Here is a 23,078-nt window from a genome sequence, read left to right as displayed (position 1 = left end):
TCTCTGGCCCTTCACTACCAAACCAGAGAGAGTGCCCATGCAGGGAATCCTCTCTGAGAGATTTCCCCTTCTCTTCCCCAAACGTGAGCAGCTGGGGTCAACCAGCATTCAGGGCTCTGGGTAGGGGCTTCCCCATGAGCTCTGTCCTCATCACAGGGGCACCTATGCAGCAGGGACTGCTGACAGGACAGCAGGTGTGTGGAAAACAGCAGTGCTTTTTCACTCTTTTAAACACAGGAATCATAGGAGCACAGGTTGGGGTTGGAAACAACCTTAAACTCATCCAGTTCCACCCCCCTGGCACGGGCAGGGACACCTTCCACTAGAGCAGCTTGCTCCAAGCCCCTGTGCCCAACCTGGCCTTGAGCACTGACAGGGATGGGGCAGCCACAGCTTCTCTGGGCACCCTGTGCCAGCACCTCAGCACCCTCACAGTAAATAACTTCTTTCTTTTATGTAACCTAAATCTGTTTTAAGCTTGAACCCATCACCTCTTGTCCTATCGCTACAGTCCCTGATGAAGAGTCCCTCTTCAGCATCCTTTGTAGGCCCCCTTCAGATACTGGAAGCTGCTCTGGGGTCTCCACGCAGCCTTCTCCAGGCTCTGTGACTATTATTAATCTACTGTCACAGGTTTCTTGTTGCTTTGAGTGAGGAAAAAGAGCAAAACAAGGAGGTTTGAGTTTAATTTCTTAGACTGTAAAAAACCCCAGGGCTTGCTAATTTCCCTTGATGAAAATTTTATGGGAAAATTCCCTTACAGATCTACTTGCAGTGCAGGCTGTAGCTCTGGGTACAACAGACACAGACTGCACAGGAGCAACCTTCGGCTTTTAAGTGCATAAAGAATACTGACCCCAAAGCGCTTCCCAAAACAGCTATGAATCAGCTTCTACTTTATAGAGTTAATTAAAAATCTTGAAGGAGACTGAAAGCATTTCATCAAAGCAAAGATATTTAATTATTATTGTAGATAAAAAATGCAGTGCTTTCAAGCTATAGTCGAGGCTCCAAGTCTCAGTGCTTGTTTGAGTGTAGACTTAATTAATATAGAGGAACATAATCAGCTCCTTTATAGATTCTGACATGGTGCCTGTCCTTTTGATTTAAAGCTTAAGTGCATTTTAAGTGAGAAAAGTTTGTCACTGGGATGTAGTTAGATGTTCTTTACTGTAAGGGTGGTGAGGCACTGGAATGGGCTGCCCAGGGAAGTTGTGAATGTTTCATCCCTGGCGGTGTTCAAGGCCAGGTTGGACAGAGCCTTGGGTGACATGGTTTAGTGTGAGGTGTCCCTGCCCATGGCAGGGGGTTGGAACTGGATGATCTTAAGGTCCTTTCCAACCCTAACTATACTATGATTCTATGTAGTTACACTAAATATCAACTAAATTCTGAACCACAACCTTGTAGCAAACCTTTATTAAGCTTTCTTCATTGTCTTCATATACCATATAGTTTTAACACATCTTTCCATCTTTCCCAGCAGCAAAGATGTTATTACAAGACATATTGTGTGTGAGTGCTCTACAAAAGTGAATTTAATAACACTTATTTCAATTTAATAACACTTATTTCAAGGGCATTTCAAGTGACAACTCTAAAGTCTCAGAATTTTTAAATCTAGGACACACCTCAGTGAGTAGCTTTATGAGATTTAATTTTGATTGATGCGGTCCATAGAGCATTGTCTTTTGTCTCTACTTTTTATCAGCTTTATGGATTCTCACATACACACAGATGCACTTTAATTCTCATGCTGGAAATGTAAGTGAACTTAAAGGGCAATGTCATTTCCTTGCTAATGAAAACAAAAGGTGAGAAGATAGAAAACAGAAAAAAAAAGCAGTGCCTTTGAAACAATAATTGGTCTAGAGATATCTCAGCTTTTACTACCTTTTAAATTAGTGAAGGGTCTGGAAAGAGAAGTAGGATGCCAAACCACAATATTCTACTATCACAGCGCTATCAAGAAACTTTTTCAAGTTAATTATATTTTAATCAAGTGCTGAGGTGGGTGATGTTATAACCACCTCCAGCTCCTTCTTACACTTCTGGTGTTTTATCTGAGTTATTAACCATAGCTTTTGACTTTTAATTACATGATACTGTAGCTTGTTCTGGTAGTTGTACATAAACTACCTAAATTAAGGCCTAAAGAAATAGTCAACAAAGTTGCAGTAAGTGAAATGTAAATACACGATTACGTCAAAAACTGGAAAGCTCCTTAGACAGTCATCATATGACTGCTGAATAATTAAAATAGAAATAATTCTCCAACACAGAAACAGACTGAAGAATTCAGTATAGTAATAAAATAAAAAATATAGTCACAAATTCAGTGTTTATTAAGAAATCTATGATTTGACTTTACTTCATAAATACCATAACTTACATAAACAACTGTGGGCAAGGTCTGGTCTCAACTCTAGCCTAATGTTTAGGGTTTATCTGAAAGTAAAAAGGAAGTGAAATTCCAAAGTGTTTGTGTGGGTCTCTCTCTTCCGTGGTAATTGCTGCAGCTGCTGGTCATAATCTTAAGGGTGGGCTCCCCTGTCACTGAAAACTTTGAATATTTTAGAAGAAAACATTCACAATTATATTTGAGGAAAAGGTAGGTGTTACAGCTAGGTGGACTTCAAGACACTGACAGCAAATTAAGCACAGCAGGGAGCACAGTTGTTTCTCTGCCTACTATCTGAACCTCAGTCAGTCTGAAATGCTGAACTTTTTATGGTAGTATCGCATAAGATTACTTAGCAAGTAGAAAAACTCAAAATATTAAGTTTGGGTTTCTTTTATTTATTTTTATTTTAGATATAACAATCCTGCTTTGAACTTAAGTCACTGCCTTAGTCACTGAGTTCTTTTACATTTAACTTTACCTCTGCGGGGGAGGGAAGTGATAAAGCAGGGGATTCAAGGAATAAAATGTAAGGGGATGTCAGTGGTTGTAATATAAATGGAGAAACCAATTTTCTCATAGGAGGTTTTTTTATACATTAAGTGTTACATGGTGTGCAGTTTTTGAACCTGGGCATTTACTTTATAAGACTTAAACAAGCTTCTTAGAGATAAAGAAATCTCTGAGTGATTTGATTTGCCAGATTCCAATGGAGATGAGGATCAGTGTTTGTACAATAGCCCACCAAACAATATTACTGTTGGTTCCTTCACTTGTCTTCCGAAATTTTTCTTCACGCTCCTAAAGAAAAAAAGAAAAGCATAATTGTTACCTTTTGGCATCTGTATGTTTCATGCTGCTGTGCAGGTAACTAGACAGGCAACCCTCTTCTGCACAGTAGTGAACAAACACTTTTTTCATGTTGATAAAAATGAAAGTTTGTTCTTATCCAGAGGGTGGGTATAGAATCATAGAATCATAGAATCGTTAGGGTTGGAAAGGACCTTAAGATCATCCAGTTCCAACCCCCCTGCTGTGGGCAGGGACACCTTATGCTAAATCATATCACCCAGGGCCCTGTCCAACCTGGCCTTGAACACTGCCAGGGATGGAGCATTCACAACCTCCCTGGACAACCTATTCCAGTGCCTCACCACCCTAACAGGAAAGAATTTCCTTCTTATATCCAACCTAAACTTCCCCTGTTTAAGGTTTAACCTGTTACCCCTTGTCCTGTCACTACAGTCTCTAATGAAGAGTCCCTCCCCAGAATCTCTATAGGCCCCCTTCAGATACCGGAAGGCTGCTATGAGGTCTCCAAGCAGCCTTCTTTTCTCCAGGCTGAACAGCCCCAACTTCCCCAGCCTGTCTTCATATGGGAGGTGCTCCAGGCCCCTGATTATCCTTGTGGCCTCCTCTGGACTTGTTCCAACAGTTCCATGTCCTTTTCATGTTGAGGACACCAGAACTGCACACAATACTCCAGGTGAGGTCTCACGAAAGCAGAGTAGAGGGCAGGATCACCTTCTTCAACCTGCTGGTCACACTCCTTTTGATGCAGCCCAGGATACGGTTGGCTTTCTGGTCTGCAAGCGCACACTGAAGCCGGCTCGTGTTCATTTTCTCATCAACCAACACCCCCAAGTCCTTCTCCGCAGGGCTGCTCTGAATCTCTTCTCTGCCCAACCTGTAGCTGTGCCTGGGATTGCTCCGACTCAGGTGTAGGACCTTGCACTTGGCACAGTTAAACTTCATGAGGTTGGCATCAGCCCACCTCAGAAGTGTGTCAAGGTCCCTCTGGATGGCATTCCTTCCCTCCAGGGTATCAACCAAACCACACAGCTTGGTGTCATCGGCAAACTTGCTGAGGGTGCACTCAATCCCACTGTCCATGTCAGCGACAAAGATGTTAAACAAGACCGGTCCCAACACCGATCCCTGAGGGACGCCACTCGTTACTGGTCTCCAGCCGGACATTGAGCCATTGACCACAACTCTTTGCATGCGGCCATATGTTTGAAATAAAAAAAAATGAGAAGCAGACATTGTATCCTGAAGCAGAAAGGCAAACAGAGCTTTCCCTTCTTCACAGAAGACACACTGTGCTAAATGTGTTCCGTTAGCGCAGCTTAAGCCTTTTTAGATTTACTGACACTTCCATACTGCAGTCAAGAACCTTTTTGCAGCCAAATTTCTTTCTTTAGGTAATTAGTTGATGTACTTCAAACACAGTCTGACAGCCTGCATACCTATAGGAAAGTGAAAATGAGCATGAGCCAGCAGTGTGCGCTTGCAGCCCAGAAAGCCAACCATATCCTGGGCTGCATCAAAAGGATTGTGACCAGCAGGTCGAAGGATGTGATCCTGTCCCTCTACTCTGCTCTTGTGAGACCTCACCTGGAGTATTGTGTGCAGTTCTGGTGTCCTCAGCATAAAAAAGGACATGGAACTGTTGGAACAAGTCCAGAGAATGCCACCAGGATGATCAGGGGACTGGAGCGCCTCCCATATGAAGACAGGCTGAGGAAGTTGGGGCTGTTCAGCTGGAGAAGAGAAGGCTGCGTGGAGACCTCATAGCAGCCTTCCAGTATCTGAAGGGGGCCTATAGGGATGCTGGGGAGGGACTCTTCATTAGGACTGTAGTGATAGGACAAGGGGTAACCGGTTAAAACTTAAACAGGGGAAGTTTAGATTGGATCTAAGGAGGAAATTCTTTCCTGTTAGGGTGGCGACACACTGAAATGGGTTGCCCAGGGAGGTTGTGAATGCTCCATCCCTGGCAGTGTTCAAGGCCAGGTTGGAGGAAGCCTTGGGTGAGATGGTTTAGTGTGAGGTGTCCCTGCCCATGGCAGGGGGTTGGAACTGGATGATCTTAAGGTCCTTTCCAACCCTAACTATTCTATGATTCTATGATTCTAATAAATGTACACTTGTTTCAAGTAAAGCTTTATTTCTAACTGCATGGAGATGTATAAATGTATACACTCAGTCATTCGTGCCCACTCCAATAAAGCTTATGCACATAGACCAGCATGGAAACAACAGCTGGCAACATCACCAGCGACAATACCTGCCACCTGTTCAGATCCTGTTACTGACTCTGACTAAGAAAAACATATTTGGCAATTCCTGCTTGAAAATAACACCTGCTGCTATAAGCATGAGTTCACAGTGACTAGTTTTTATGTTACAGCTTAGAAATACTTTGCAAGGCGATGTAGGCTATTTTGGTTAAACACCTCTAGATTTTTATGAGTTAGTTAAAAATAACACTGTAATTAAATAATAAACTTCATAATACTTTATAAATCAATTAAACTATGTACAATATTTTTAACATTTCCAATAGGGAACATACATACTCTTTCATAGTTTTGCTCTTTGGATATGTGATTAATTTCCTCAATTAGATGTTCTAGTTTAATGTTAAGTTCATTCACTTTGTCTTTTGCTTGAACAACAGATTCATCCAAAAAATGTTCTCCAACTCTAATGTCCAAATGTATACGCTGTGAACAGAAAAGATGTTCTCATTACTGTGTCTTGTGTACTTTCAAAATTCCTTAGAAAAAAAGAAACAATGGATAATTTCCCTTTAACCTCATGACAGGAAACCAGTTTTAACTGCTTACAGAAATCCTTCCTAAAATTAGAATCAGGTGTGGTATTTAAAGTGTTTCTTAATTTTATTTTTCAATTAATTATATAAATTTACAGTCATCACTAATTTTAAGGTATTATTTTATGCTAGTATTGATTCAACAACCAAGAAAATGTTTTCTCTTCTTTGTCAATCTAGTTAAATAAATAAGCAGCATTAGGAGTGCTCGTTGTGTTTCACATTCCATCCTAATACAGAAATTACATTCTTCAGGAGTAGTGCAGGAAGCTTTTTATAGATGCAATTCTAGGTTTTCTGCACTAACAGGAATATAAGACTGGAGACCAGCCGAATCATTATTTGCATGCAGCATTGGTGTTAAAGCAGAGTCATCCATAAAGTTTTGGTTTTTTTTTCCTTTCTCACACACAGTTTATCTGGTATGAAAAACCTTCCAATAACCTGTTAACTATTTTACAATTTATAGAAAAATGCCCCAAACCTGCCAAGCAACAGACCCACAGAAAGAAAAGAGGAGAATGGAGCTCACAATATTATGCAATTTAGCTTGGCATGAATGAAAATTTTACTAAAATAGGAGAAATTTCACCTAGAAGCCAATTTGTACCTAAGACAAAATAAAAACATTTTAGCAAAACAGATGATCTGCAGAAATCTTAGAGCCTGGTATTGCCACGATAGAATTTTGATCTACTCACAAATCAACTGCAAATGAAGAACTCAGCTCTCATAGAGTTAGCCAGCTCGATATGGGTTGGAACTTGATGATCTTAAGGTCCTATCCAACCCTAACTATTCTATGATAATATCCAGAAATCCATCTCACAACCTCATGGTAGCCTTTGTTTAACCTTGAAGCAGTTCAGATAAGCACCACTGCATCTGGTTCTTCTTTTTTACTTCTGTGCCCTTACACTGAACAAACCACCCTATTTGATATCTGTGCTGTTAATGTTCTCCTCCCTTGCATCTGTTCACTTCTTTTAAATAAATGACCAGAACTGTACATGAGGCATGAATCATGTACAATTATTTTAATACAGCTCCACCTATACAAGATAAAAATCTTCTTGTGTATCCTCAGACTAACATGCATGGCTTGTAGTTAACTATGACCAACCAATGCTTCATCCCCCTTAGTCTCTCTAGTTGATGAGCTTTGCAAATTCTTTTATTATTAGAACCTAAATACTTTTTCAATGCGTAGGATTAAATTTCCATTCATTTCTGTAAATCAGCCTATAAGAACACCTGCTAATTCCAGTGTAATAGTCCCACTTCAGTACTGTTAACTCTTCTTGGTTTTGTGTCATCTACACATTCCTAAAGCATGCATCTAGGATGAAATTTGGCCTGCCTCAATCTTACATACTTATATTTTGAACCAAATAGTTCTTATTAATCAGAATCTTTCACATTCAAAGTACTGTACAAACATTAAACCACTTTACAGTTATTAGCCTTTCCTCATTCATCTTCACTTCTTAAATAGCAGAACAGAGTCTTTTTATCTCTACATCTTCATGATTCTAGGTTTGTCTTTTAATTACTAGGAAATGTTAAATTATCTGCTAGAAGTTAGACCAACTTCTAATTTAGTTTCTAATCTCTGTAGTTTGTAAACAATGGATACTATTCCAACAACAAATATCTTAGGAATCACCTACCAGTTTACTTCCTGCGAGTGCCACAAATCTTGTGGAGTTAGACTGTAAACAGATAAAATGCTCCCCAGAAAGGTAGGATGTAAAAGAAAATGTTCCTTGAGGCCCATACAGTTTTGACAATTGGACCTGTAATTTAGATGTTATATATGTTGGGTATGTACGTAATAAATGTCAATAAAACAATCAAAAGCCAGTACTGTGAATTGGATGCAAAATGTGTTCAATTAAACCTCCTGACATCATTAAATTTATTTCAATTTCAGAATAAATTTAGAATAGAATTTAGAATGAATTTCAGAATAGATTTAGAGAAAAATCAACAATTTCAGCTCACAATGAACATTGATATGTTATAGATTTCTACAAGGTACAAAAGCCAAGACTCCCTAAAGCACTTAACATTTGAAAACTAAGACTTACTCTAGACACAGATTTAAGTTGTCCATTGTTGAAAAAGCTTGGGAACTCATAGCAATGCAGGCAGTTGCTATGCAGGATAACTACATGCAGCCTCATGTTAATCTTGAGTTTTGCAGTTTGGTTTATTATCAGCTTTCCTTTCTGCTGTTTAAGTACATTCTGTACCACCTTACTTCATTAATGAATTTTCAGGGTTTTGTAATTTACCCTGTTTTCTCAGTTGTCACATATTTAATGACGGTTTCCCAAAGCCAGCCTTAATGCAAAAATTGTCCACCCACATCATTATCAAACATTTCTACTTCTATTTACCTTGATAGAAATCAAGAGGTGTTTATAACTTTCAGCATCAAAATACTGAAATAGCTGGTAGACTGAAGATCTACTATTCCCTCAAAAGTGTCTATTGTCTATTATTTTTATATAGTGTTGCCTGCTAGTACCAAAAGTGAACTCATAAATCATACAGAAACATTCATAAAGCATATTTACCTCAGCAGAAGGAGATTTAACAGTCACAATCATTCCTAAACCAGGAGCAGATTCAAGAAAATCTTGGATCTGTACATCCCAACGTTGCACTTTGTAATTCCCTGAATAAAAACAGAGGCAAAAGTCTGTTAAACAAAAACAGAGTTTAATATTAAACATCTTTATTGCTTTTTCAGCAAAAATATAAAGATAAATGATTAACAATAAAGTAGTAGATATATATCATATGCTTTTGATTAAAATCACTCAGGGGGCACTTTGCAGCCGTGTGAAAGGCAATAAATTTTTACTACACAAGGAAATGTTCTACAATATTACAAAAATAGTCGATTAACAAGTAATACTTTCTGATTACTTCTACTGATGCTCTGGCAAGAGAGTATACAGAAGGCACTGTAAGACCTCTAAAAGCATAAGTATGCTGTATTCAAATTCCATTTTTAAGATGGTCTTACATATTTATCAGTAATTTAATGCGCTTGTTCTATCCCATATGAAATGGAACTTTTGTACATCTTGAACTGCTTTTTTCCACACCAGCATTAATCAAAAAAGTAGCTCTCCCACTCATATGTGGAAAAACATACAGAAATTCTAGTGTAAACGAGGAAATCAGTCAGACTGTTTAAAAGCACACACTGAAGCATCAATTCCACTGCTGTAGAGTTAGATGACATTCTTTTTCTTTGTCTAGTCAGTTAAGCACTCTAGAAACCTGCATCTGTTTGTGTGATAGACACACAAGATATGTGAAGATATTATGACCAGCGTCTGCTGTGGGGAATTATTTTCAGTGTGCCTTTTTTTTATCCCCATAGCTTTATCATATTCATCAATCACAGAATTTCCTGTTAAATTACAAGCTATCTTTATTATTGCATAGGTTAGAACATCATATAGCATTGACAGATACCTACCAATTACCAATGTGTCCCTGGGAATATCTTCAATTATACATTTCTCTTCTCTTTCTCCACTGTGAAAATACAAAGCAAGTGAAAATGAAATCCAGGAGTTCATAAGAAATCCTATTAAGTGGCTTTTCATGTTTTTTATGTATCCCAGTTGTACTGCTTTTGAAAGCAACTATTTACAAATGCAGTCTTGTGGTTGTCCTCTGTTTGCTGCTTATCAGTGTATTTTTGAGAGGAAAAAAAACCTGTGAGAAAAGGCAGCTGGTGGTTACACATTTATAAATAACTACAGCATGTTCTGCAGAATGAGATAACATGAAAAAGATAACTCTCTCCTTTCCCAGCATCTAGATTAAAACTTTATATTATACACATAGAAGAACATGAAAGTGGAAAGAACCTTTCAGGTACTTGAGATCAGTTCCCTTGGTTATTGTAAGCAACCACATTGACTATCTCTTCCCATAAACTACTCAATTTTCAACTAAAATGAACTTGTTAATTTATCTTTCCTGTTTATTCTGGATGACTATTCCAGGGCTTCACTCTTCTTTTATTAAGTCTTGTAATTTGCAGCCTAAACCATTGAGCATACATGTACATCTGTACAAAACCACCAGGGAATACATAAAAGGGCTGAAAGAAATATGAAGAAGAAAGTCAAACAAACTCAAGCAATGAAAGAATCTGAAACACTAATGAATAGGATACAGCGGAAGAAAACAATAAAATTAACGCTTTCTGAATAAGATTTTCCTACATAAGAATATCTTTTCTGTAGATACTGCTTAATAAATTCTCCAAAGAAAATTATATTGTAAATTGATGATTGAGGCCTTTCTTTTTAATCTCTGTACTAATATAGACCAATCTATATGTCAGATGGTGACGTAACTTACAATTCAGGTGTTCCTTGTCCTATAAACTGAGATAAACGTGTCTGAAAGAGTGGTTTCAATGTGAGAGGATATGCGGTAGTTTACCAGCAAGGAAGGATCCACCTATGGGATCATTCCCAGTAAGAAGAATTCATTTTCAAGCTCATTTTTCCCCTTCAGAATCTTGCTACACTCCTGCTGAATGCACCGACTCTTTCCAGCCCTGCCATGTTCCTCAACAGCATCTGAGATTTGATAATGAAATTGTTTGATGATGTCCTTGAATGTATCTTCAAGAACCTCTCAGTTTACTTCAGAGTTCTGTCATCCTGACTTCAGATTATGGTGCATAAGCTTCCTCTACTGCACACACACATGCTATATATGCATGTAGCTAAGGAAAACACCTTTCATTTCTGGAAGTTTATCAGCATTTATTTTGCTTGAAAAGGTAGAATTTGGATTTTATGTTTTCTTTTTATATAGCTGTCAAATGCTCAGCTGCAGAAGTTGCACGCTTAATACAATACGTACACCAAAGGATCATGAGTAGTCCTTTTCTCATATTATCTAACACCTTCTTTCAATTGCCTTTTAAAATGTCCCATTTGCATTTAGTGTTATTTGGTTACACCTATAAATAAAACTATGTTGGGCTTCCTATCCAATTCTGTAAGCACAGGCTTACAATCATCATTAGTTCAGCTCATTTCACATCTTGAAGTAACTTCACAGAAGTTCTAGCACAAGAATTAGTTCACCTCCAGAAAAAAACAACATCCCTGTACTGATAAAGGGATTATGAGACAAGGAGAAGTGATTCCTTAAGCATTTCTTCTCTTTGACTCCATATGGTTAAGGATAGGGGATAAAAATTGTATCTTATGGCCATTGAATCTTCAGGAGTCTAAGGGGTGATATTAGGACTCTGTTACTGCTTTAGCATTTAACCATCAGAAATCATTTTAGATTATATAGATTCTTGTCATATAATTGGACTCTCACGCCTCCACCATGGAAGATCTTAACTGGCATGCACCTGCATATATTCTCATCCCCTGCTACACCTGAAAGAAGTAAATATTTATCTGCAGTTTGTGAGCTACTTAAGCAATCATCCTTTTAGCTCTTCATTGACTACTTGAAGTTACCAAAATTCCATTTTCCAATGGCAGAACACAAGACATACAAGGGGACAACCCTTTACCCTTTACTCTGACCAGATCACTTGGGATAGACACATTACTTATGTACTTTTGCTAGACAGGCACAACTTCTGCATGCAACATCCCATTAAACAGGATTCAGCTGACTTCAGAATTGCTGTATCAAGTGCTAGGTTTATTTTCTGAGCACGCTAAATATTGTCACGGATAGTCTAAGTTACTTTTTTATGTTGGATCATTCGTGACAGAGCAGATATTCCCAATGTACTTAATTACCTGGGACTTGGAATACTATGAAATGGGACTATTTGCCTTCAATACCATATATTACTCTCAGATCTTTTCTTCACACTCCAGTTATGTCCTACTGGGGACAGTGTTCATTCTGCTCAATGATCAGAAAGGCTGCCATACACTTTCTCTTCCTTTCTAGATAGGCACACATTAGTTTCTGTGACCATGCTAAACTTAGAGTATTAGGGTATTAGAACTGTTTTTCAATGAACCCAAGACTCTCCCTCCCCAAGCTGCAACTTGGTGGACAAGATTGATTGGATAGAGCTGGCCCATTTATACTGTACACTTATATAGTACAGAGGTGGCCCTCTGATAGAGCTTCTCAGTTGTGGGAACACAAATTTACCTAGGGAAATGGAACAGGGCCTCAAGCAGCAGTTAGTAAGCTTGTTTCACACACACACACATACTGGGCATCCATCCCAATCATTTTAAAGAAGCTGGTAGAACAATATGTCTGACCTCTCCTTTAGATTACCTAAGGCTCAAGCAGGTGACTTTTATTGCATGATACCAGCTTTTCTATTCAGTTCAGTTCCATTCATAGATCACATCAGTCCTCCCTGTACTGTGACTTATCTACAATATTGTCCTGTATTTTTCTCAGCATTAACCACCAAGCTGCTGTATTAGATGTTCACAGAGAAGCCCCAGCCCGTAAAAAACACAAATATATATGCAGCTTCATCTGGCATTCCTAGCAACCACAAGATAATAGGAAGATCTTTCATGTGTTCACAGCTAGCTGACCTTAAACTCCTTAAGGTACTGGACAAGTTGTTCTCAGTAATGAAGTACCCTATTCCACTACACAAACTCAATTTGTAGTTTATGGTAGGACCACAGTTCAAGTCTATGGTGACTTTTGTTGCTGCTACACTTACCTTTAACATCTCTTCCATTCTGCAAGAATATCTGCCAAGGCATCAAATCTGATTCTTCCTACAAAACATTCTTGCTAATAAAATTGTCTTTACAAAGCTATTTCAAATTTCCTCCCAAAGTGTTTTCTGAGATTAGTTTAACCCAGGAATTAATTTACCTATTTCCTTCCCTAAATCTCATGTATTTAGGACCACAGTGTCTTGGCTGCCAGCCATCTGTAACACTGAATGGAAAGGAAAGGAAGAGCTTCTCAGTGTTTTTTCACTGTCCCAAATATTCTAAGACAAATCCAAAACTATGCTGAAAGCAAAAGCTACAAAGGTCTATCCATATTCACACAGGGATCACGTATCTCATCAATCAGTTTAGAAGTGTTATAAGAAATGTCTCCATCATTAGAATGCGTTTCAGTAGAACTCACTGCATCCACATTCTTACCAAAAAATGTCTCTATCTCTAATGTTTGCAAAGGCAACACCTGGAACTGTATTTATGGCCAAACATTATACAGCCACAAGGGCATCCTTAATGCCATATTTACCAAGGTCTCCCATAGTCACTGCTTACAAAAATCCCATATCAGGTAACTGACTGGACAGGAAACTTCTGCTTGAAGGATTATTCATGTATGTAAAAACTCTAAACCAGAAAAGTTATATATCACTAACTGGACTTTCCTGAAGTATGTTGTTTTTTTACATATTCAATTCCCTTTCTACTCCACCCCCCCTTCTCATTCCTTCTCTTTCACTTTCCTTTGGGAAACATGTGGCTTCAGGGGTAAAGTAACCACTGGGGCTGATCCGCTATTAAATCATGTTTTGCAGAACTAAGATCCTAAATTCTGGTCATGTATACAGTAAAAACATGGCAATGCTTATGTTTTCTGAGATGGTGTTAACTATTTAACTATATAGTAAACAAATCTAACAGCAAAGAAAACATAGAATGAGTAAAATTAATATAAAAAGAAAAAAATTGAAAAGGTGGAGAAATTAACTAAACACAAAATATGAAAATGATAGTGCAGTAAAACTATTTCCATTATAGAATGGAAACAGAGGAACCTGAAAAAAAAAAAAAGGTATAATAAAAAGAGTAAGTGAAACCATTTTGAAAACCAGGCAACAGTGGGAATCTGAAGAATGCATGATGCGTAAGTTCCTATACTTAGCTCTAACAACTGTGTGTTTATCAGCATGTGCAGGACCAACTTAGTCTAGTCTGATAAAGTTTCAGATTTCTTCAGGTCTTTGCAAGACTTATCTCCTGAAAAAAAAAAAGACATAGAGAGAACCTTTTACAGGTTTCAGCCCTGCAGAGGATCCAATGTGCTCCTTTAAATACATAATACATTTTCTAATATTGGCATATTCCAAAAAGAACCAACTCAAATCAACTCTCCTGTTCAATATCTGTGCTGTATATGTATATATGTATATAAAATTGCAGTGTGCTGTAAAAGTTTTGTGGCCTGACTGTAAACATATTCTATTGAACAGCTATTCCAAAATTCTTTTCCTCATTGTTAACCACAACCCTTTATAAGCCATATGTTACATTCATTGTGTAACAGTTATTTGAGCATTAAAATTTGCAGTCGGGAACATTTTCAGACATACTGTGTTTGTTATATCTGTGTATACCTTAATTTTAGATACTATTATAACACTGGTAAGATTAGAATGACACAAATAGCAGCAAACACTTAAAGAAACAAGGACACATTTACTGCATATATAAAGATGATGTAATTTATGGTATGGTCAAGGGTGTTAACTTTGAGAGAGTTGTCTTATAAGGGACACACACCAACAGTCAGTTAGGTTTTAAATCTCAGATAACACTTTTAATTAAGTTCAGAGGTTATCTACTAGTATCCACACTTCTGATTTTTCTAGCAATTTTGTTGGCCGATGTCCTCATAACAGATATTCTTCTCATTCTTGAGAGAAAAAGACATTTTCATATATTCCTAAGTCTCAAGACAAGTTTACTCAGTTATAATACTGTCTTAACCACACTGCAAACATCTGATCATTCTGATTTATGTAGGTAGTTTCTGAAGAAATACATGTTAAACACATCATATAGAAAGACTACAACAATGCCAATAAATTATAAAAAAACATAATTTAGAGACAAAATTAATGTCTAGGTATAAATAGCTGTAGATCAACAAATTACAGTATTTAAGAACGTTATAGTTTATATTTTGTGACTGAAAGATTTTTCCATGTGTGAAGTATAATCTTTCCAAATGTCTTCTTTTCTGCCACTAGAGGGTACTCCAAGAACTTACAGTATATTTATAGCAAGGATTTATTTGGGGTTTTTGGTCTGCAAATGATCAAGTACTTTTGTCACACTAAACCTTAGGAATTTAACCCTTCAAAATCTTGATATTAAACAACAGCTTTCAAAATCAATCTAATATACCTTTTCAGCAAAATAGTGCAGCGTACCCAAATTATAAAGAACATTGACTGACATGTAATTGAGATTTAGTTAAACTTATTCTACTTTTAAATTAACTAAATTATTATCTTTTCTTTATTTCAGATACAATTCTCTGGTTCACATCCTATTTCTTCATCCAGATTTGGACAAGGCATTCCATTGTTGGCAGGTTGAAGAAGTACAAAACGAGTTCTGATCTTGGTCCCTGTCTTTCTGCAAATACCTCTACAGAGACCCCAGGAAGACCACTGTGAAACCTCACAGTCCAGTGGTGTTTCTGCAATACACACAATAAAAAGGTGACATTACATAAATGTGTGCTTATGTCAAATACATAATTGGCAGAGCATTAAGGAACTATGATCAAATAATGTTCTTTCTTGTACAAAAACGCACGTGACATTAGCAAAATCCATATCCCACAGACAAAAATGTCTGTTTTCAGCTCCTAAGCTCATCAACACTGTTATTATTATTATTATTATTGCAGTCTACAGACTGTCTGAGGTAACACATAAGTAGTGCAGCATATTATCTACCGAATTGAAAACATAGAATTCCTATCAAAGAAAACTATGCTTTAAGTAATTGTATTCAAAAGATTGCTTTAAAAAAAGCATTTACTATTGATTTTGTTATGCATTTGCCTTCTCATGTCTTACTGAAAACGCTGGGATTAAAGGTTTTCTCTGGTTTATTTAGCTATATTTACATTTCTTTGCAGATAGATACTGTTCTTACAGTTGTTCATGTAGAATTCCATTTAACTTTCTTTTCCTATTTGCTTCAGGATTAGAGAAAAGTCACATTTTTTTATCATTAAGTCATCTTCTTATTGTGTATGTACACTGCAGTTCCCTTTGCCAATAAAGATATTCTGTCACTAGAAGCTTTTTAATACTAAAAGGGATTTCAATACAGTTTGAATTTACTGCAAAAATAGAAGTCAGAAACTAAAGTGCTTTTAATAATCTATACTTCCATTGAAAATATCTCTCATAAAAATATAGGTGACTATTCCTTAGCAGGTTAAATGAAAACTTTGCTTCTCATAGGAAATCACATCAAAATGGTATTACAGCGTCTGTGGGTAAAATAGGTGCTCACAAACCCAGCTTTAAATGTGGTACTATATGTGACCTCTGACACAGATTTCTAGTATTACAGTGGAACTCACTATCTCTTCGGTGACCACTCATTCCCATGTTTCCATAGGGAATGAGGGGGACAGTTTGATCTTTGGTAATTAAACCGGTCTTTTTGATTCTGCAATATGTTTTTAAATAGACTGATTTGCTGGTTATATAGAGTAAAATGGGGATCTATGATTAAAAATAACTTTTGAGATATCATACTTTAAATGCATTCTTTTAAATTTCTATCCTAAAAAGGGCCAGATGTTCCTTTCAAATAGCAGGAAAGGCATATGACTAAAAATGAGATATGTAGCACTCATTTTGAATATAGTGTGTTTAGTAATAGAAATACATTTAAATGCTATATATTGGTAGAGAAATACATTTATTAAAGTATAAATCATGCACTTTTAACTGTGTAGAGAATGAGTTTAATTTTGCTGACTGTGAGGTAACTTCAGAACAGAGCTAGAGGCATGCAACCTACAGGCATCCTGGAGAAGCTTTTGGACATGGCAGCTCTTCTAGGAAAACACTGGGGATTTAGCCTTTGGTTGTCTCACAAGTAGTATTTTGGATGTCAGTCTTATTATTAACCCTTCTTCTTACACTTTGTAAAAATCAGCTAGAAAACTGTAATGAGAAAATCTCAGTGGACACTGTCCAACTGCTACCTTTCCCTTCAAGCAACTATTATGTTAAATATGTATTTATTAATTTGGAGATTTGAAAATTACCCGTAAAACTGATTTGAGTCCATAGTTTGAGTATGTTCCTACCTAAACAAGATGATTAGCCAGTATTTTTGAGAAAAATGAGAGAGAACATTACTTTTGCTGTGGGTGTATGTTTCTATCACAAATATGACCAGACCAATTGAATTATATTAATTCTTATTGCATATAACCATCAAACCCTCTGACCTGGAAAAAGACAATAGTTACTTTGCTTGGTCAACATGTAGAAACTTCAGGATGAATATTTACTTTAAAGTTGCAAAGAATTTTGAAGCTCTGATTCTGATTAGTGTTTCTCATAAAATTTCCTGATCTATGCAATACTAAGGCTTGAGAAGCTCTTATTGTGAATAGAACCCAAACCACTGAACCATAGCTCAAACATGCAATCCTTATTCCTCATTTTTTCAGGAATTCTCTTTTGTCAACTGGCTTGTTTTATTTCCCATGGGTGAGTCTGAAAACCATTCCTATGCAAATAGGAGAACATTCTGCCTAATCACCTGTTTCATCCATATCACTTACCAGATTTCCATATATTTTCTGAATGAATGGGAATAACAGAATTGAGCATATTGAAGAACTAATCACTTACCTAAGACAGAGTCTATTACTTCGTTGCTTTTAGCTGGAGGATTAATAAAAGGTGCAGAAAGACCCAGCTGGGTTTTCTTCAGTTTTACCATCATTACTTGAGCAATAGGTGGCAAAATTTTGAGTTTGGGATAATAAAATGAGTTTGCTGGGTGGCTTGGAGAGGAACAAGTGATCTGTCAAATAAAAAGGAGAACCTTAAAGAAGCTATATCCTACTAGTAAGAAGGTAACTGTAAAATCATGTTTATACATCATACTAATATTTTTTTGGCAAGTAAAATGCATATAACCAGGTTATATGAACCTCAGTCCACGTAACTACTGTTGGTAATCCTAGACTTTTTGTGCATAATCCTCTGAGACAATGAATTGTGCCAACCTTTTAGAGAGGACTGCAGTGGGAAGTACCAAAACCACAGTAATGTATGGAATGGTTTGATGGAAAGAAGTAGATGTTATTACAAGGAAGAATACAAGAGTATCATATTGTACTAATTATGCTATAGCTGTTATCATATGGTTCTAGAAGGTCAATTGTATTGTTTTCCAGCTTCTCGATCCTCTTATTAGCACAGCATTTGGCTACAGAAAACCTTAAAGAAAGGATTAACTGAATGTTTATAGTATTTAAAACATTTGAATCAAAATCCTTTGCTCTCCACCACCCTTAAATAACAAAAGCAAAGTATGAGGCATATAGAATATCAAGCAACAAAAGAGACTGAAAGTGGGGTCACCTCAGTAGTGATGAAGTTCTCCTCTGCTTTCCTTAGCTCCTTTCCCTCAATTGTAAGTTTCAGGTTTCAGCAATGCTTTTAACTGAAGACTCCTCCCCAAATCAGTATTCACTACTAAAAATTTTCATGTTTAGATACATATTTATGAATGCCAGGACTTTTGTGAATACTTTTATTTTCCTGGTGGCTTATGAATTGCTAAAAATGATATAAAAATAGTCAGATTTTACAGAAAAACTTTAAATGTAGAGCCAAATTTTTGTGAACCAGCTTCATTTGCCTAATAAATTTGAATGATACAGAAAATAAACAAAAGCAGTAGGATTATCAGCTGTGTAATAAATCTATATAAAGAGAGCGTCAGCACTCTTCAATACTGGAATCAGATTCGCAAGGGCCTATTGTGTACTCATAGGATATTTATCTTTTAAAGGGAGGACTCAAAACATACAGGTATTAAGTGCTAACCTATGTATATACACCTACCTCTGTAACTGTGTCCTGTGGAATAGTGGCAAAGTTTGGGGAGGAGAATGTAAAACCACTGTCAGTTCCAGCATCATATGGAAATAGGTCTACTGATACTTCTTCCATCCAGCGGTTTCCTTCACAGAGATTTAGGCTGTCAATACCCACAAACCAGTCAGGGCTTGGAACAATTCGTACCACAAATGAAACCTAATGAAACAAAATGATCCATCAGGATTGCATCACTTTTTTTTTTTTTTTTTTAAATGCTCCAGTCCTGCTTATAGTATATATATATAAAATAATTTAAAAATTTTGTAAGAACTGTCATTGTAATCTTCTACTTTATAGAACCTGTACAGTGCTCCCTTCAATGTCACATAGTTTTTAGTAGCTCCTTGCATTACATTATTCCTATAAGTGAGAATTCACTTTAATTTTGGGTGCTAGTGACATAAAATAAACTTTTAAAATTAATATGTATATTTACTTACTAAGGGATGTCTTGGATGCACTTCTAATTCAGTAGATGTTTGTCCTGTACCACTGGGAATGGCAGGAGCAGAGAAGATTCCATGTACACTCTGAATTTTCTCTCCAGCTTCTTCTATTTCTTTCATTAATACCCATGCTTCACCTTTTTCAGCAAAATCACGGACACCATTGCTGGCATATTCATTTTTTTTCCACATGCTGTAGTCAGAGCTATGAGTAACACCTATTTGAGTGAATACACGGCATGACATTAAAGTCTGGTTTAGATTGTCCCTATTTATTCAATTTCTCTGTTTTATTTCTGAGGTTAAAAAAAAAGTGTATAAAAATGAGTGAACACTAAAACATTTGGCTTATCTCTGTTTATTTCAGCTGCAGTCAATTGAATACAGAAGTCAATTGAAAACAGTTGTGGATTTTTGAAAGCACTGTGGATACTTCACATGTCTGCATTTCATTCTTAATAACTTGGCTTTTTTTTCTCCTTTTTCATTTGTTGCCTTAAAATTGACTGTTAAGAAATAAGAAGATCACAGTGGTCAACAGATTCATTTGTTCTAAAAACTGGGCATACTTCACTTACCTAGCATTGATGACCACTGTGCTGGGGGCCTATAAAGTGGGTACTGCTTAGGGAAAGCAGTCTGACTCCATTTCCCTGTGAAGATTATGCTGTATTTAGCAAGTTCCTCCGTTGTGCAAATAGAATCATCACCCACAGGCAAGCTGCTGGCATAACCTAGTATTGTTACAAGTAACGTCCAGATAACTTTACAGGAGCGGTAGACAAACGTCAGGTTTTCCATTCCCTTCCACACAAAGAAGAAAAAAATACGTTAGCAACATTAGTCACTCTAAACTCAAAATTGAGTAACAGTTACCTAATAAAATGTAATGTACTGTAAGTTATAACCAAAAAGAAAGCATCTGAAACACTAAAAACTGTTGTGCTTCTAAAAATATTATTATAATGCTTTCAGATTTGATCTTTTCATGCTTATACTACAAATCTCTAACTCTACCTGAGACAAGAGTTTCTAATGAAAATAAAAATATCTTAACCTTGCCAATAGTCCTACCACTGAGAAAAATCTGTTTCTGATTTTCTTTTGAAATCTTATTAGAGTCACATCTTGAATTAATTAGAGTAGCAACTGTTTCTGTGGAAAACATTAGTGGTATATTTATTCTTCTAAAGATTAAATTGCAGGTTCCCTTGCCAAAAGAAATGATTTATTTTAAATTTGTGTTCTACAAGGGCTGTTTTATGGCATAACATTTAAAATCAAATGCATTTCATATTTATATAAATTACGGTGCTGTCATAGCTTGTGCATTTTAAAATACATTGTAATTCCTTCAGATTGTTTAAGCTACACAGTTGTTAAAACCCAGTATTTTTAAAAAGTTGCTGTCATAGGTTGTGCAAATTTTGCTTTTAAATTAGTATGGCAATTGCATCAGACTGTTGAAATCCAGCAATTGTTTAAAATAGCAGCCTTTAAAACTTACTTTTAAATGCTTTTGTCCTTTGAGAAAACTATACAAATATAAGTAAAACACTAAGAACATATTAATTTGTAAAAAGAGCTGTGAATACTCACTAAATGTTTCCTCTGGAGCACTGGTAGGGGGAGAGCACCTGCTTTTGCTGGCAGCTGAGTTGCTCTGCAAGAGAAGACAGTAGGAGTCTTGCTATTTATGCCTGAAGAGGGTCCCTTTGGTCCAACAATTATTGTAATCTTTACACTTTCCAGGTTTGCAAAAGGCATGCCATCTTCTTGTTTGCAGGCTTTTCGGGTGCACTATCAGAGGTTTCCTGCCTGTCAACTGGTCCAGGTTCCTATCAGAAGACTGTAACGCCGAATAGACGAAATGCCTTAAAAAAAATACCTTGGATTCTTAGCAACAGTTTGAGTTTTCTGGTGCCTTTACAGTTCTCTGCTCTGATTAATGCCTCCAAGCTATACAAATGAACTGATTCCAACGCTGGAATAGTTCTAGTGAATACACTTTAAATGAGAAGCATGTTTGCTTGTAAGTTTTATTGTCTGACAGATGCTCCTTCCAAACATTTACAGAGAGCTTGCTCACCCTCACACACCATATGTATGTGTTCAAATAAAACGGGTGAGGCAGCTAAAAAAGTCAAGAGGAAAAAAAAGTTACATTTCCTAATTGCACAGACTCACAGAGACTGTCTCTGCTGCAAATATGAATTAATCTGAAGTAGTACAGTGCATATTTTTGTGTCCTACAGTACTGTATGCTGGCTGATGAAAGGGCTCTGTAACACTGTGGTTTCTTTGGAAAGAGTGGTTTTGGGAAGCTCTGAGATTTTTCTTAGCTGTCTTCAGAGTAAAAACCCCAAATAAGAATCTTATTCTTGCAGTGAAATCATACATCCTCTGTAGCACAGCACATATATCACCAAAATTAAATTTTCTATGAAAAATTATGTATAATATAATGACCCTCTTAATAAATAATGTTTAATATTGATTTTAAATTCTTTTCCCCACCACACTCCAAATAAGGGGAAAGAGAGGGTTGTGCCATGCCTATAAGGTTAATAAATGCTACTGGGGCTGGTCAGCAAAAGAAGTTAAGTTCAAAAGTTTAGAGTGAATCGTGAAGAAAGTCTTCCATAGGATTTTCTTTTGAAACTGTGAGGAACGTCACTTAAGTACTTCCACAGATCTCCAATAGGATGGTAGAGCATATGGAAAATGACCAAGACAAGCAACACAGTAATTTTTTTCAGATGAAACTAGGCCATCACACTTATATATATATATATATATATATATATCTTAAGTGACATGCTGTGGTCCACCAGGAGGGTGTTACCAAACAACCAGATAACTTTAGAGGCACTTTGTTGCAGCACTTTAACTGGAAACTCATCCTTCCCTTCTGCCCCTCACCCCATGGTAAATCAAGACAAGCCAAAAGATGAATAAACTAGGATGTGTGAGTGGAATTTCCATTGATTATTCTCCTGGCAAATGGAATTTATAACAAGTTTCAACACAAATGGATTCAGCACCCGTAACCACAATTCCTGTGTATCTGGATAGATTATGGGAATTCTGTGGCAGGTTAAGCCACCTAGACATGGACATGCCCTTTATTTCCAAGACCTCTTCCTCCATCCTGTGCTAATGCAATGTTTTCCATAATTTATTTCTGTTCCAGGAGACAGACTCCACTAAGAAAAAGAGCAAAAAGAATTCATGGATACTTTTATCCAGTTCTTTGAGTGTTTGTTGAAGGATGATATTTGAACTACATCCAGCTTACTTCCTCTTATGCACAGAATTCCAGATCCATGGGTTCCTTAGAGAACTGAGTGTTATTTACACAAGTGGGTGATCTTTCCCACCCATGCAGCTACCTAGAGGAACTATACAAAGGTCCCACAAGTTTTAATGTATGTTGCTCAGAGCAGTGTTAAAATTACTTTAGGCTTACTTATTTATTACTAAGTAGCTTTAAACTTCAGTAGGCTTTGACGTTTACCATCTTAATTACTGAACGAGCTAACTTCACATATTGAAACATACTGTGACATTTCCAGGACAACACTTAAAACAAGAAAAAAGCAATTAACTCTGGATATAGCACAGAGCTATTTAGTATATCAGTCTAGCCTTTTCCTTTCGAAGAATAATTACTGGCAAAAGGCACATCACCAGACTAGATCA

General features: G+C 36.8%; 2 protein-coding genes and 1 long non-coding RNA gene across 4 annotated transcripts; 1 reads left to right on the top strand and 2 right to left on the bottom strand.

Moving 5' to 3' along the window:
* Positions 1 to 3: 3 nt before the first annotated feature.
* On the top strand, positions 4 to 21,298 carry LOC130599485 (uncharacterized). 2 transcript variants are annotated; one of them, XR_008972241.1, is made up of 3 exons: positions 4 to 96; positions 15,305 to 15,501; positions 21,163 to 21,298. It is a non-coding gene; the product is annotated as an uncharacterized LOC130599485 (long non-coding RNA). The 2 variants fall into 2 exon arrangements; XR_008972240.1 differs by lacking the exon at positions 21,163 to 21,298 and adding an exon at positions 19,744 to 19,945.
* Positions 2,973 to 9,759, bottom strand: LOC130599474 (transmembrane emp24 domain-containing protein 11-like). The gene is made up of 5 exons (XM_057409966.1): positions 9,520 to 9,759; positions 8,603 to 8,703; positions 7,691 to 7,816; positions 5,764 to 5,910; positions 2,973 to 3,202 (listed from the first exon to the last, which is right to left on the bottom strand). The coding sequence occupies exons 1-5, from the start codon at positions 9,647 to 9,649 to the stop codon at positions 3,053 to 3,055; spliced, it is 654 nt and encodes a 217-aa protein (XP_057265949.1). The 5' UTR covers positions 9,650 to 9,759; the 3' UTR covers positions 2,973 to 3,052.
* LOC130599463 (spondin-2-like) lies at positions 14,888 to 21,283 on the bottom strand. Its single transcript, XM_057409942.1, has 6 exons — positions 20,976 to 21,283; positions 19,955 to 20,180; positions 19,371 to 19,594; positions 18,895 to 19,086; positions 17,671 to 17,845; positions 14,888 to 15,479 (listed from the first exon to the last, which is right to left on the bottom strand). The coding sequence occupies exons 1-6, from the start codon at positions 21,141 to 21,143 to the stop codon at positions 15,301 to 15,303; spliced, it is 1,164 nt and encodes a 387-aa protein (XP_057265925.1). The 5' UTR covers positions 21,144 to 21,283; the 3' UTR covers positions 14,888 to 15,300.
* Positions 21,299 to 23,078: the final 1,780 nt, after the last annotated feature.

This window comes from Pezoporus wallicus, unplaced genomic scaffold (assembly GCF_028554395.1).
Source record: "Pezoporus wallicus isolate ANWC-B61680 ecotype Strahan unplaced genomic scaffold, APGP_CSIRO_Pwel_v1 contig_8512, whole genome shotgun sequence".
NCBI lineage: Eukaryota > Metazoa > Chordata > Aves > Psittaciformes > Psittacidae > Pezoporus > Pezoporus wallicus.
Note: the sequence above shows the minus strand (reverse complement) of the source record. Positions and strands in the feature narration are given on the sequence as shown.

Excerpts from the sequence above, each read along its gene's own strand:
- LOC130599474 (XM_057409966.1), bottom strand. The coding sequence starts at position 9,649 with ATGAAAAGCCACTTAATAGGATTTCTTATGAACTCCTGGATTTCATTT. Across the intron at positions 5,911-7,690 it reads CACTCGCAGGAAGTAAACTG|CGTATACATTTGGACATTAG; the intron begins GTAGGTGATTCC and ends TTCTGTTCACAG. Across the intron at positions 3,203-5,763 it reads AAGAGCAAAACTATGAAAGA|GAGCGTGAAGAAAAATTTCG; the intron begins GTATGTATGTTC and ends TTTTTTCTTTAG.
- LOC130599463 (XM_057409942.1), bottom strand. The coding sequence starts at position 21,143 with ATGCCTTTTGCAAACCTGGAAAGTGTAAAGATTACAATAATTGTTGGA. Across the intron at positions 20,181-20,975 it reads TGCTCCAGAGGAAACATTTA|GGAATGGAAAACCTGACGTT; the intron begins GTGAGTATTCAC and ends TTTGTGTGGAAG. Across the intron at positions 19,087-19,370 it reads TGCATCCAAGACATCCCTTA|GTTTCATTTGTGGTACGAAT; the intron begins GTAAGTAAATAT and ends TTGTTTCATTAG.